The following is a 15945-nucleotide window of genomic DNA, read 5'->3' on the forward strand; positions in this document are numbered from 1 at the left end:
AAACTCATAAGAATTTTATAGTGCCGAATCAGCCTGCTGCTTGCAACTAAGAACCCTGACTGATACACCTAGTTACTCTGCCAGTGATTTTTTAATTTGTCACTAGTTAGGTCTCTTTAACATTGTTCATTGTGGTTACTTTGAGCTCTTCCCCTTCCCATTTATTCTATTAGTAGCTTGGGTTAAGTGACTTAATCCTGCTAACACTTAACCTCACAGATTATATGAAATAGTGTGTCTGCTCTGATGCTAGCATATTAGTGTTGTTAAATTCTTTTTCTTCATATTATTTAGCCTCTTCTAGAGAGCTGTAAACTTATTTATGTATTATATAGTCTATTGTCTGTCTCCTCCACTAGAATATAAACTCCACAAGGGCAGGTATCTTTGTCTATTTCTGTGGGCCCAGGACAGTGCCTGGCACATAGTAGGCACACAATCAATATCTGTTGAATGAATAAATGAATCTGGAGCTCTGTGCTTGCTTTATAAATTTGCCTGTACCCTGACTACATCAAGAAAATAAAAAGATCAATTATGATTCCCAACATCTCCAAGGATCTGTCATCTATCACCCATTCTTACCTTTGTCATCTCTATTTCATCCCAAAGAGAGCGCTCCTCTTTTCAGAGGCTAATCTTCCAACTGTGTCCTGAATTTTATTCCCTCCTACCTCTTCTAGGACAACTGTACCTTTATCTGGTCCTTTTTGTCATGTGTCTCTCCCTGCCGTCACCTGCCTTCTAGCCTACGATTGACCACATCTTTGACTTAGCCTCTTCTTAAGGAAGAAGAAACACTTGACCCTGAAAATCCTTCAACCTGACACCCCATCTGTTCTGTTTTTTACCACCAATATTTTCAGTACAGATTTATATGGTATTGTTTTTCTAGATCCTCATTTACACCTCTGCCTCTTGCAGTTGGCTTTCCATAGTCCTTACTAACAAAGTCACTCTCGCAAAGGTTTTTTGTGACATAATTGCCAAACCCAATGACTGTTGGTCAGCCTTATCTTACTTAATTTCTCTACAGATTTGGCTTCTCTGTCTTCAATTTAATTTAACAAATATTTATTGAATATGTGCTGAATTCCCTGCGTTCTACTGGGCAGTGAGGATATATTATGTACATAAAAGCCATGTGCAACAAATAATATATCACAAGTACTATCAAATAGAGTACAGCATTTTTTTAGGACCACAAACAAAAACGCAACAGTTTTCCTGAGGCAGGAGGAGGGAAGGTATCAGGAAAAATAAGAAGGCGACATAAAATAATAAAGGCATTGCCTAAGGTACAAGGCGGTAACATTGCCTACAGCACAGAAAGCATCAAAGTGCTTGCTATTTTTAAAAATCAGCAATTAGTCTAATATGACAAAAGTGAGGGTGTATTAAAGTAGATAAGGAAGTATTACAATAGGCCAGGCAAGATACAATGAAGCCCTAACTAGGCCATTGTAGCTGGGATGCAAAGAGGGGCGGGTAGAAGTGAGATTACTGGGGAGGTATTCAGAGGTAGAATCAGCAAGACTGTGCCTGATTTATTAGTGAAGATGGAGTCATGGGGGAATGGTAAGTTCTATTTTGGACACAGCATAGTGTTTGATGCTGTGGGACATTCATCTAATGAAATTTAGTAGGCAGTTGGATATGTCGATCCAAGGTTAGGTGTGATTAAGGCTGCAGATAAAAATTGGGGGTGGTAATTGAAGTCATGAAAAGGATAAGATAGGGTAAAGATATGGGCAGTTTAGAGAGGAGAGAAGCTCAAGGGACCTGATAGGCTCTGAATCTTTAAGAAGTAGAGAAACTAAGTTGCCTGTTTTGATACAGGGGCTGTGGTAAAGTATTTCTAGAGTGGTCAAATTTTGGAACAGTGAATGTGGGCTTATGGTGTTATTTTTCTTGTCGGTTTTTTAGTCTTTGGTCATCAGCTGGTCTAACTCTACCAGATCTTCACTTGTCTGTGGCATTGCTGCTTCTCCAACATCAATATCAGCTTCATGAAATCCCACCTATTTTGCAGAATGTCTGATGTTACTTTGCTTTATCTTTGCATTGTATTAGGGGATATATCCTACCATCAACAAGAGGCGAGCAGAATAAAGATGGTGATATGATAGGGATAGTTCAAGGGTTTGATTGTACATTTGTGTGTGCAAAATCCACCTTGTGTAGTTTACATTTTAGTGGAGAGAGAGAAAGATACTATATATATCCACTGAGGATAAATGTAATGGAGGAAAATAAAGCAAGGTAAGGGGGAAGCAGAAAAACTGAGCAGAGACTTAAAAGGAGAGATAACAATCACGTGGATATCCACAGGAAAAACATTTCATTCCAAAAGGAAATAACAGTAAGTATAGAGACCCCGAGGCAGGATTGTTCCTTGGCCTATTCTAGGAATAGCAAATGAGTCAGTGAGGCTGGGGTAAAGTGAGCACAGGCATAGTGCTAGATGAAGACAGAAGTTGGTAGGGGCAGGGGGCTGATCATGGAGGGGAAATTCTCAACCAGTTAGACTCAACTCTGTCATTTTATGACAGCAATGTTATAATACTGACTTTATTGAAATATAATTTGTAGATGATATATACAATTTTTAAAATAGAACATGAGTGCACTATTTAAAGGAAAGGTACTTATAATCAAATATGTTTTTAATATGTGAATGTTCAGACAGGACAATACAGGAAAACAAAAATGCCCTGTAAAACTACTCTAGGGAACCTGCCTACTTCCTGAGAACCAGTGGTAATGGGCCTTGTCAGGCCTTTGTTAGGCTTTTACTCTGACTGGGGAGGTTACTGGGGGGTTTAGAGCATAGGAGTAGCATAACCTGACTAATATTTTGAAAGAATCATACTATCTCCTGTGGGAAGTGAGGCTGTAGGTGGTCAGGGACAGAAAACAGGGAGACCAGGTAAGAAGCTACTCCAAAAACCCAGATACAAGATGTTAAGTTGAACCACTGCAATAGAGGATGTCAGAAGTGGTTGAATTCTGGATTTATGCAGAAGGTAGAAGATTTGATGATGAATTGGATACAAACTATAAAATAAAGAGGAATCAAGGAAAACTCCAGATTTTTGCCTGAGCGACTATAAGGGTGGAATTGTGATTAACTAAGAGAAGGCTGGAAGGATTCAGTGCGGGAGGGGAGGCCACGAGTTCCCTTTTGGATATATTAAGTTTGAGATGTCTGTTAGATATCCTGGGAGAAGAGATGTCAAGTTGAAGGTTGGATATACAAGCCTCTAGAAATCAGGGGAGGTCCAGGCTAAAGATACCAATTTGAGAATTATCGTATTTGTAAGTGGTGGAGTTATATAAAAGTTATACTACCAGTGATTCTTCAGTGGAGATGAGATGTTTATTTTCAGTAATCTGGGGAGTGAATTTAAGATGTTTGAAATATTAACTGAGATCATAAGACTTTATATTTAGAAGATTCAGGCCCTGTCACTTCCTTTTGTTTCCTCTCCAGTACCCAACCAAGTGCAATTTGGTTGCATATCTAATACAGTTTGCTGAGTAAAAAAAGAAATACCTCTTTTGAATTTGGCAGTAGAGGTTCGGGTCTTTTGAGTTAATAACAAAGAAGAGTTGGAATCTCTTAAACTAATTTAAGGCTTTGAGTAATGTTAACTTATTTAGTTTTAAATTTAAAAATTTTAAATTTTTAATAAAATCAGTATTTCAAAAAGAAAATTTTTTTATGTATTTTAACCTCTAACTGTATACATTAATTTTATTAGAATTATTAATCATATGATACATTATAACCATAAAATAGATGTTAAAGATGGCTAGTGTGACTTTAATGTGGCTTCTAAAATAAAATAGTCATTTATCAGATCTTTAATGTTTATTTGGTATTCTTTTTAGGAAGATTTGGAGACTGGAGTTCACCTTGACCCTGCCGTCAAAGAAGTTCAGTATAATCCTACCTATGAGACCATGTTTGCTCCTGAGGTAAGAAAACATATTTAAGGTTCTGACTTTTGCTAAAGAATTTAAATCATAGTAGATAATTAGGTATAGCAGTGAATTTTTTAACGTTTTATCACATAAGCATACTATTTAAGCTTTTAGAAAATACATCCTTCTTTTTTTTTTTTTTTTTTTTTTGAGACAGAGTCTTGCTCTGTTGCCCAGGCTGGAGTGCAGTGGCGCAATCTTGGCTCACTGCAAGCTCCGCCTCCCGGGTTCACGCCATTCTCCTGCCTCAGCCTCCCAAGTAGCTGGGACTACAGGCGCCAACCACCATGCCCGGCTAATTTTTTTGTATTTTTAATAGAGATGGGGTTTCACTGTGTTAGCCAGGATGGTCTCGATCTCCTGACCTTGTGATCCGCTCGCCTCGGCCTCCCAAAGTGCTGGGATTACAGGCGTGAGCCACCGCGCCCAGCCAAAAATACATCCTTCTATTCTCCAAAAGTTTAGGTAGTGTGCTTTTGTGAAAATACTTTTAAAAATCCACTAGCTGCTTATCTGTCTACATACAGATGTCTGATAACATGGAACTATGTCTTTTGAAAAAGGAAATCTGATTCTTAAATATGAACTTAGTTGACATCTTCCTCTCAGTCTTCATAAGGGAGTATTATAATTAACCATAAAGGAAAATATTGGGGCTTACCAGCATCAATATGTAGTATATTACGAAACATCTAGTTACAGATGCCCCTGACGTGTCATACTGATACACTGCCAGAAAGTAGTCACAGTGTTTGATGCCTGCTCTGAATAAAACAAAGTACTGGATTTTTTTTTCCCTCTCCTGATGAAAAAAACCAGAAACAGCGAATATTGTTCATTTAAGAAAGTCTTTGAATATTATCCATTTAGGGAAGTTTACAGAAAAGATTAAATTTCTAGATATTTTGCCTTTTAAAATGGAAAAGAATGCTTGATTGATGAAATAGAGATGCCAGAAAATGGTAATTATAAAACCAAGAAGTACAGCTTCGGTTGATATCAGAATCTTTAAGAAGCACTTTCAAGATGGAGATGAGGAGCTATATCTTATGGTATCTTGGTGGAAAATGATGTAACATTTTTCATTTTGTAGCATAAATTAGCCCTTTTGTGACATGTGAGAGTCGGAGCTGTTTCATATAGTACTTTCCCTGCCTAGGTTTCTGTATTCACTTAAAAGATGACCATTGAAATGTGTAGCACAGCCAGAGATGTCAGTGCTTGTGTTTAGACAGAGCTCCAGCAATTCACTGGGTCTGCATTGAGCAAAAATCTTCCCATGCTCTGACACGATGGCACATTTTAATTTTTATTCCATTGTGTCTTAAATCCTTCTAGCCTGTCAGACTACTGGCTGTCTCATATCCATTGGCACCATTTTAGCCACCCCACTGAAGAGAGGTTGTGTATTATATGTAAATATATGTTTCATGATTTTTTAAAATGAAAAGTACTTTAATAAAATGGAGCCATTGAATTAGGAAAATAAGAAAATTTGGAAGCATTCTGATGTGTAACATTCTCATGTCATTTTATTTTCTCTGAAGCCTGCTTTTTTCATGAGTTCTTAAATTTCATGCATAACTAATACATTAGTGTAATTAGTTTCCAAACTTTCAAGAAAAATTTAAAAGACCAGTTAAAATTTTTTTGTCATTCTCTTTGTGGGATTATCAGTCCTTTAATGTTCTTTTTCCTCGGGTTGGAGAACGTCACATTGAAATTAGTTTATGTGAGGAGCACTACAGTACTTCTTTACAATGTAAGAAAGGACTGATAGGACTTAAAAGGGAGGCAAAATTATAATTGTTCCTGGTTGCCAAATGAATCCTCTGTAACTTATCAAATTTTGAACTTTTGTCTTCTATGACTAGGATGTGTATCACTTGGCAAAGTCTGGGAAAGTATCACTAGGAACTTCACCAGTTTAAATTTTAAGTTCCTGTATTTTGAGTATCCATTGTTAGAAACAAGATATAATCCCTCTCCTCAAGCTAGTGTTTGCCAGAGAGGATGTGCTGTTTGTTGGTTTGGTCAAATGTGTTTTTTTAAAAAGATAGAGACCAGACTATTTCTTATTATGCCTCTAAAGTACTACTGAAGCTTAAGGAAAAATTGCATCTGGTTGTAAATACTTTTAAAAGTTCCCTAAAAGAAGTAATATTTGAACTGGACAATTCAATCCAGGTCAAGAACATGAGATTTGGAGTTAAGCGGAATACTTACTAGCTCTGTGTAACCTTGGAAGTTCTTAGTTTTTTCATAGGTAAGATGAAGATAATTTTTATCTTATTGAGTTATAAAGATAAATCAGATAATGTATGATATAGTTAAAAAATCCTTCCAGCACAGAGTAGGCATTTAACAAATGGTAGTCATCATTGTTATTTTTATTAATTATTGGCATTGGTGGGTAGGTAGGCTTTTATGAGGAGAGACTCCAAGAAGAGAACAGCATGAGCCGAATCATAAAAGATCTAAAGAACAGTAATGCCCGAGTCCTTACCAGAAGAAAGAATCAAGAGATAAGACTAGAATGGTACTTTGTATAACATTGCACAAGGCTTTGGGGGCCAAGGTGAAGAGTTTTGTTTTGATTTAATCAATGATAAATAGATTTGTGAGGGTCTTAAATAGGGGAGTGGCATAATCAAAGCTGAATTTTTAAGAAGGTTTATTTGGTATGAGTTTGCATTATGGAAAAGAACAGGGATATAGATTAGTGAAATAAAGCCACCATTTATTACTGTATGCCAGGTACCATACTGAAGGATTTACATACCTCATCTCCTTCAGTCCTCACTAAAATCCTATGAAGTAAGTACCTGTGTCCTTTATAGCAAGGAAACCAAGTCTTAAGTCATACTGCCAGCGAGTGGCAAATTTAGAGATTTGAGTCCAGATCACTCTTAATTATCTCTCTATAATTGGGAGACCAGTTTGAAGGCCATTGTGGAGTTTGCAGGGTAACCCCTATGCCTTTGACTTTGCTAGTTCTGAACATTTACTCAATTGCTTATTTTATTTTATAAAATATTGTTTCTCTCTTCTGACCAAGGACTTTTCCCAAATAGTCTAGCTGGTTATACAGATAATTTTTCTCACATAATGGATAAAACTTGAAGACTTAGTAGCCATTATTTTAGTCTAGTAATTTCTTCATTTCACTCAATTCTTTTTAAATCTGCTTAGACAAAAATGTATTAATTAGCTTCTATAAACTCATAAAATCCATAAGTCTCAGGAAGAATTCCAGACTCTTTAAAATAGTAGTACTTCAGAATAGAAAAAATATAAAAGTTAAGAGAAAAAAACACCAGTTACTGTTAAAAATCTGGCTATAAAGGCTGCTACAAAAATTAATGTTATGATGAACTTTAGAAATCATATAGCTCAAATCTTCTATTTGTAGATGAGGAAACTGAGGCCAAAGATCATAGAACCAGCACTAATGAAATTTTCTCATACTAATATTTTTATGCCTTACAAGATATGACATAATATCCACCAATAAAATTGAATTGTGGAGATCTTCTCTTAATTTGCAGGAAATAATTAACAGACTCTTCTCACCTTAAAATTTGTTTATAAATCTTTTAAACAATAATGACTGCAGTAAATATGAATGAAAAATGTACCAACAATCTAGTATACTATTATATGTTCAGTAATTTGGGTTATTTTTCTATATGTGAACTATGATTTTATATAGCCCATTTTTAGTAGTATAAATTGTCTTAATTCCTGCAATGTTATAATATGCTGCTAAAATGCTGACTCACCAATACTCTGCCTACTGAAGATTTTTGAGATCCACATTCTTATAGTATCAGATCTCCGAGAGTTATCAACCAGCATCTTCACAAATTAAAGAGTGCTTTTCTCCCAACCCTATAAGTAAACCACTACTTCGTGCAGTTGACAGATGTTTAAGAATACTTACCTCCTGTGGGAACATCATACATACTTTGGGTGTAGTGATCTGAATTAGTACTTACATACTTTTTAATACATTAATTTTTTAATTAATAAAAATTGTATATATTTACAATGTACAATGTGTTTTTTAATATGTATACATTGTAGAATGGCTAAATCAAGCTAATTAACATATGCATTACTTCATGTACTGATCATTTTTTGTGGTGAGAACACTTAAAATCTACTCTTAGTGGTTTTCAAGAATACATTGTTATTAACTGTAGTCACCATGTTATACAATAGATCTTTTGAACTTATTCTTCCTATCTAACTGAAATTGTACCTTTGACCAACATCACCCAAAACCCCTCCATCCCATTCCCTCCCCACCCACCCACCCAGCTTCTGCTAACCATTCACTCTCTGCTTCTATGAGGTCAACTTTTTTGAATCCCACATGTGGGATCATGTGATACTTGTCCCAGCACCTGTCTTATTTCACTTAACATAATGCCCTTCGGGTTAATCTATGCTGTCAAAAATGACAAGATTTCCTTCTTTTTTAAGGCAGAATAGTAGGCTGTTGTGCAGACATACCACATTTTCTTTATGCATTCAAACATTGACAGCCATTTAGGTTGATTCATGGGAATACAGATATCTCTTTGACATGCTGATGTCATTTCCTTTGGACACATACCCACTTGTAAAATTGCTGGGGTCATATGGTAGTTCTATTTTTAATTTTTTGAGGAACCGCCATACCATTTTCCATAGTGGCTGCACTAATTTCCATTCCCACCAACAGTGTACAAGTATTCTCTTTTCTCCAGAACATCCTTGCCAACACTTGTTACCCTTTATCGTTTTTATAATAGCTATTCTGACAGGTTTGAGATGATATTGTGATTTTAATTTGCATTTCTCTGATGATTAGTAATGTTGAGTACTTTCTCAAATACCTGTTGGCTTTTTTTTTTTGAGAGGAGTCTCGCTCTGTCACCCAGGCTAAAGTGCAGTGGTGTGATCTCAGCTCACTGCAACCTCCATCTCCTGGGTTCAAGTGATTGTCCCACCTCAGACGCCTGAGTAGGTGTCTACAGGCACGCACCACCATGCCTAGCTAATTTTTTGTATTTTTCATAGAGATAGGGTTTCACCATGTTGGCTAGGCTGGTCTTGAACTCCTGACCTCAAGTGATCCGCCTGCCTTGGCCTCCCATAGTGCTGGGATTACAGGCGTGAGCCACTGCACCTGGCCCCTGTTGGCTATTTATATGTCTTTTGAGAAATGCTGAGAAATTCAGGTCCTTTGCCAATTTTTAATCGAGTTATTTATTTTCTTGCTATTGAGTTGAGTTCCTTGTGTATTTTGGATATTAACCCCTTACCAGATGTATGGTTTGCAAACATTTTCTCACTTAAATGTGTATGTTTTATATAAGGAGATTGCAATTATAATTTACTATATTGTTCTTCATTATTGTTTGAGCTAAAAATTGTTAAATACGCATATGAACTTGAATATATTATACATTCATATTTATGTTATGTATTTACTTATATCTTATTATAAATCACTTGAACACAAATTTACTCTTAAACTCAGTTAACTACCAAAACTGGAAAAGAAGTGTTTGGAAATCAAATTTTTGTGTTTTCCATATGCTCTGTTGTATTTTTTTAATGGTTGTTCCAGAACTAAGAGAGTTGCATATTCACAGGGACCAAGAACAGCTGAGAGACCTATCTTGAGTAATTGGGAAGAGCTGAGTCCTGCTAAGTAGTGTTCGCTGCCTTCCTCTGTTAATATTCAGTGTCTTTAAGGTCAGCTCCAATAGCTACCAGTAGATGAATCCTCTCACTGATTCCTTGTATCACTAGAAGATTTTTTTGTTGCCTCAGCTTAAATCTGTATGAGACATAGGCATATGTAAATTTTTAGATTGCTTTATATGTAGTAGGCATATGTAAAGTTTTAGATTGCTTTAGGTATAGTAACTTATATATACATAGCTTTAATATATGGATCTGTCTTTGTATAGAAATCACAGTTCTTTTACACTGACAATTTTTCTTTAAAAAGTGGAGCTAGTGGCCGGGCGCAGTGGCTCATGCCTGTAATCCCAGCACTTTGGGAGACAGAGGTGGGCAGATCGTGAGGTCAGGAGATCGAGACCATCCTGGCTAACACAGTGAAACCCCATCTCTACTAAAACTACAAAAAATTAGCCGGGCGTGGTGGTGGGCGCCTGTAGTCCCAGCTACTCGGGAGGCTGAGGCAGGAGAATGGCGTGAACCCGGAAGGCGGAGCTTGCAGTGAGCTGAGATTGTGCCACTGCACTCCAGCCTGGGCGACAGAGCGAGACTCTGTCTCAAAAAAAAAAAAAAAAAAAAAAAAGTGGAGCTAGTTTGGTATGTATGGCCTGTAGAAAAATTGTTCTTTCTTTTTTAGTAAAATCTGAATTAAATAAGAATATGGAAATTGTAGTCTCCTTTTTTTAAATGGAAAGTTACTTAAAGTACAATGATTGGTCATCTGTTATATGTGATGTGAGTAACAGTTAAGAACAACGGGGATTTTTATCACTTTAGACTCCCCACCATGCCCCCTCCACCCCACCTCTGACCAGAAATAGCAGATGCTGCTCTGTGGATGATAGCTGACTGTAGCAGGTAGAGAATCTAGGAAACTTTTAAATCATTTTGTTATCTGTAATTTTATTGCTCCTGTTTTTGTAATACATTTCATGACTGAATGAAGTTGACTGCTACTTCTAGCATTCAGCAATCTAGATTTTTTTCCCTGACATTTTTCACCCATCAGGAGGCACAGGAAGGACTAATATGGGCTGCAAAGTCTTGCGCTATCCATTATAATTAAGAATATATACTAATAAAAGCTTTGTATATAAATCAGATATTTTAAAATTGAATCATTTTAAACATATAAATGGAAGCTGTCAATATATAGGAATCTTGTGGCAATTTATTTTCTTCTAAAGCAGAAAAAATACAAGACACAGCTAGCATTTAAATTCAGATTTTCATACATAGTATAATGTTGATATCTAGAGAATGCAATGTACTGGTTAAGAGAAGATGAGTAATTTTATTTGTGGCTCTGGAAATGTATCATAGAAGAGATGGTTTCTAATGGTAATGACCTACAATGTTCTAATGTCAAAATAATTCATCATGACAGTGGGTCTTACAGAGTTCAGATGAAAATATCCTATTATTTTCGCCCTTTCCAAAGTGGGAAGCTCATTTGATTCTTTATTTAAAAACAAACAAAAAAAGAGTTGGATTTTCCCAGTACCTTTTGTAATAGCATTAAATTAATAGCACTTGACATAACATATTCTGGTAATTTTTTACTCAATTTTTAAAAGTTAGAGGCTCTGATTGTGCATTTAAGGAACTTTATGATGTATTAGAATGCTTGACTACGGTTTGTTCTAGCCCTGGTTCTGCCAATTAATAAAACTTTTGATCCTAGGGCAGGTAAAATACATTGCCTTTGGGGTTTTTTTCTTCATTTGCAACATGAGAAGGAGAATACTTGTTTAACTTGTCAGGATTAAATAGCATTTGGAAAAACATTCTGGAAACTCAAAAGTATTATAAGCAAATAATAATTTGGCAGTATTTTGTATAAGACAAGTAATGTGACTCTTCATAGTGTGACTTCTCAGAGTGGAGATACTTTATTGACATTTGCAATATATTTTCCTAGGGACTTTTTCAAGCACTTTATTTTTGTTGTCTGTTTTTCTATCCTCCACCCCCAATGGAATTCTCATTAATGTTTCCTTCATTAATACTTTCTATATGCCAGGCACTGTGGTAAATATTGAGTATTCTGAGTCTCCCACTTTGAGGAACTAGTGGAAAAGAAACATGTATTTTAAAAAAAAATTATATCACAGTGCCGCTGTTGATATAAAAGTCACCCCAAATCCCCGAAATCATGGTTTGGGGAAACTATAGTAACTCTCAATTATCTAGAGCATCACTGTGAAGTAGAACTTCTGCAATAATGCGAATGTAGTAGCTGACAACTACGTGGGGCTACTGAGCTCTTGAAATAAATAGCTACATATAGATTTGAGTGAGAGGGGTTCCTCTCCTTCTGTCCCAGGGGCTGACAAATGGTGCTAATCAGCCATTGCCCAGCTGCACTGAACCGTATCAGGCTAATGTGTTCCCAGATAGGTTAATAGGCCCTTAACAGTTATTCCAGTAATTCTAACTTCCATACACTCAGAACTTTTGTCTCTTTCTTATTTTATTTTTTTTCTTGTAACATTGCAGTTTGGACCAGAAAATCCCTTTAGGACACAGCAAATGGCTGCCCCTAGAAATATGCTTTCTGGATATGCCGAACCAGCTCATATCAATGATTTCATGTTTGAGCAGCAAAGGAGAACTTTTGCAACATATGGTAAGGTGATAAGACTTAAGCAGTTTCAATTTTGGCTTTATTAGAAGTGTGATCTGTGTGTGTTAATCTGTTTTATCTTCTGGCTTTTAAAATTCACTGGATTCCTTCAGAAAGGATAGTATGCCTTCCTATACATATCCTTAAATATTTATATAAATGGGAAGGTGAACTCATATTTTTAGCTGTCATTGTAAATCCACTGTTATTTCTGAGTACTGGAAATATTCTGTGATCTTAACCAGAATGCTCTTTGTTGTCGTACTAGGTAATGGACATTTGTTATTTTATATCCATTACATGTAGATTGCTGTTAAAGTTGGCAAATGAAAACATAGTGTTAAGAGGTTACTTTTTTATCTTATTATAGGCTATTTAACTTTACTCTGTTTCTCAAATCTTATCTCGGAAATGATTTCTCGTGATCACTGAAGGGTATCAGGAAAGAGAATAGTCACAAATTCATTATGTAAAATAATTACATCCTATCAGTGGTGGGATTTTAAAAATTTAATGTGCATGGAAACTGCTTGTATAGAGGATTATCATGTATTAGATCATATTTCACCATGGTAAGATTGTAATAGACTTAGAATGTACCAAATATCACAGCCAAGACTATATACCACTTAAATCACCCAAAACAGTTCTATAATACTTCCAGTCCAATAAAATGGTTACAAATATGTTATACCCATTGCTTGTATAAGGGGTCCCATGTAAATCTAAAGTAATATGCAGCACATAAAAATAAACTGTTAGATCATGATTTTGTTGTATTCTAACCTATAATAAGAGACTTTTAAAGACTTACTGTCTTCGACTTTGGAAGGACCTTAAGCAATAATTTAGTTCTCTTGTCTCCTTTAAAACAAAACAAAAAAAAGTCCAGGTAAGTTTATACCGATACCTACTTTTCTTCTTAAATTACCTTATAACAAGAATAAGGATTTAAAACTATTCAGCTGGCTTTAGACCTGGTTTCAGAAATGGGTTGTGTTTTTTTGTTTGTTTTAAGTATCTGGTGATTTTTGCCTCTCCCACTAGGAAGTGGTGAGCCAGGTCACAGGTTGAACTATTGAGTTAAAGACAAAAAATGAATTTGGGGCTGTAGTATATTAGGCAGCCTAAAATAAAGGCAGCCTATAGTATATTAGGCAGCCTAAAATAAAATAAAGTGGGAGATTTTTGCCTCTCCCACTAGGAAGTGGAGAGCTAGGACTCAGGTTGAACTATTGAGTTAAAGACAAAAAATGAATTTGGGCCTATAGTATATTAGGCAGCCTAAAATAAAGGGAATGGCCAGTTAAAAAACTAAGAAAATTTTGGTTTGTCTCCTTTATGATAGATCTTAGATAAGATCGATCTTATTTATTAAGTTCAAGTGAACTTAGTAAGATCTAGGTTTAAACTGAGGTTTAAAGAGACAGTTTATTAAGTTCAAGTAAACTTAATAAGTGAACTTAATAAATAAGATCAGTCTTATCTAAGCTTTAACAACTGTCTCTTTAAACCTCAGTTTTAACAGTCTCTTTTTTCTTTGCCCCCAGGTACTGAGCAAGTATATGACTTCTATTAGTTTGTCCTATAATTTTCTTATAGAAAGTTCTCATCTGACTTCTGATAGTAATTCCTATACCAGCTTCCTATCAACTTTCGTTGTCGTTGTTCTTGTTTTTTAATCTTTCCACATGAAATGTAAGGCTGTGAGACCTTTCTGTTACCTTCCCTCATTTGCAAAGTGCAAGGGAGCAAACCTTTCTTATACCTTGTAGTGGTGTTATCTAACAGACATACAGGAGGTGACACATGAATTCAGTTTTACCTCAGTCTCATAACCCTGGGCTATCACTGCTGGAATATAATACAAATATTTATTTTAATTTTCTTCCCATTTTTAAATGTTGTAAGATTGTTATAATTTCAGTGAATTATTTCTGGAAGATTTATATTCTACAATACAGTTAGTTTATCAGAGAGCCCACCTGTAGAGTCCTTATCACTGAAAATAGTCTCATTTACTGTGTCATCCCATTTACTTACTCTACAGTTTTGCTTTTAGCTTGCATTTATGGTATTTCTCCTGACTTCTCAGCCCCTCAGTGGTAGTGTGAATTTTGTCCTGTTTTCTGCCTGCTCCCCTGCCAGTCTGACTTGGGGCTTCTCAATGAAGTTTCTTCCTTTTGTTCGACTTTCATCTAGAATTTTCTCTACACCCACCTATAGAAGTGGAAAATAGAATTTTAAATAAATACTTTTAGTCTCACAATAGTCATTATTAACATGAGTTTTAACTTCAATATTTGAAATCCTTTATTAACATTTTTATTTTATTTATTTTTTTTGAGACAGAGTCTCGCTTTCTTGCCCAGGCTGGAGTGCAGTGGCACGATCTCAGCTCACTGCAAGCTCCGCCTCCCGGGTTCACGCCATTCTCCTGCCTCAGCCTCCCGAGTAGCTGGGACTACAGGCGCCTACCACCACGCCCAGCTAATTTTTGTATTTTTAGTAGAGACGGGGTTTCACCATGTTAGCCAGGATGGTCTCGATCTCCTGACCTTGTGATCCACCTGCCTCAGCCTCCCAAAGTGCTAGGATTGCAGGCATGAGCCACCGTGCCCGCCCTTATTAACATTTTTTAATGATTTTTTAAAAATAGTCTACTGAACGAAGATATAATTTTTAAAAGAATTACTTGTATCCTTTAGATTTCAGTTTGGTTCCAGTTTTCACTATTAAAAATGTTATGTATGTTATGCTACAAAATGCATTTTAAAACGTGGTAGTGAATATTTTTGTACATAAAACTTTACAGGTTCTTATATTATTTTATATTATTTTCTTAAATGAGTTCCTAAATGTAGGTAAAATAATATGTGTTTTAAAAGCTTTTGGTATATATTATCATATTGCTTTCCAAAAGAATTCTCTCAACCTACTCTACCACCACAGTGTATAAAAGTCCTATTTCTCTTTTTTTTTTTTTTTTGAGACAGGATCTCACTCTGTCACCCAGGCCGTGCAGTCGTGGGATCTCTGCTCACTGCAACCTCTGCCTCTGGGGTTCAGGCAATTCTCGTGCCTCAGCCTCCTGAGTAGCTGGAATTACAGGCGTGAACGACCACGCCTAGCTGATTTTTTTTTTGTATTTTTCGTAGAGATGGGGTTTTACCATATTGGCCAGACTTGTCTCAAACTCCTGGCCTCAAGTGATCTGCCTTCCTTGGCCTCCCAAAGTGCTGGGATTACAGGCCTGAGCCACCATGCCTGGCCCTATTTCTTTTCATCAAAGATCCATATGATTGTTTTTCCTTTGTTTACTTGATAATAAAAATATTATATTTCTTTATTGCAACTTGATTTTTCCAGACTACTAGTGAGGTCGAAGGTTTTTTCATATATTTATGACCATTCTTTTGCAAATTGTTTATAGTCTCTTTTCATTTACCTAATGGAATTAGTTCTAATAATTATTATTAGTTTAATAATCTTAAGGGTATAATAATAAAATCAATATTATGGCCATTTCAAATAAGACTGCCAAAGGGAAGAAAGTAGACATTAACTCCATTAAAAAGATAAAAGGGAAAATA

General features: G+C 35.8%; 1 protein-coding gene across 2 annotated transcripts in view; it reads left to right on the forward strand.

Annotated features, from left to right (window-relative positions):
• Window positions 1-15945, forward strand: part of CDC40 (cell division cycle 40) — a 51768-nt gene that overhangs the window by 8826 nt on the left and 26997 nt on the right. For both annotated transcript variants that reach the window (XM_024248241.3, XM_054558002.2), the window contains 2 exons: window positions 3895-3981; window positions 12226-12355. In XM_024248241.3, coding sequence (XP_024104009.1) covers window positions 3895-3981; window positions 12226-12355 — 217 coding nt within the window. The remainder of the gene's footprint in view (window positions 1-3894; window positions 3982-12225; window positions 12356-15945) is intronic.

This window comes from Pongo abelii, chromosome 5 (assembly GCF_028885655.2).
Source record: "Pongo abelii isolate AG06213 chromosome 5, NHGRI_mPonAbe1-v2.0_pri, whole genome shotgun sequence".
NCBI lineage: Eukaryota > Metazoa > Chordata > Mammalia > Primates > Hominidae > Pongo > Pongo abelii.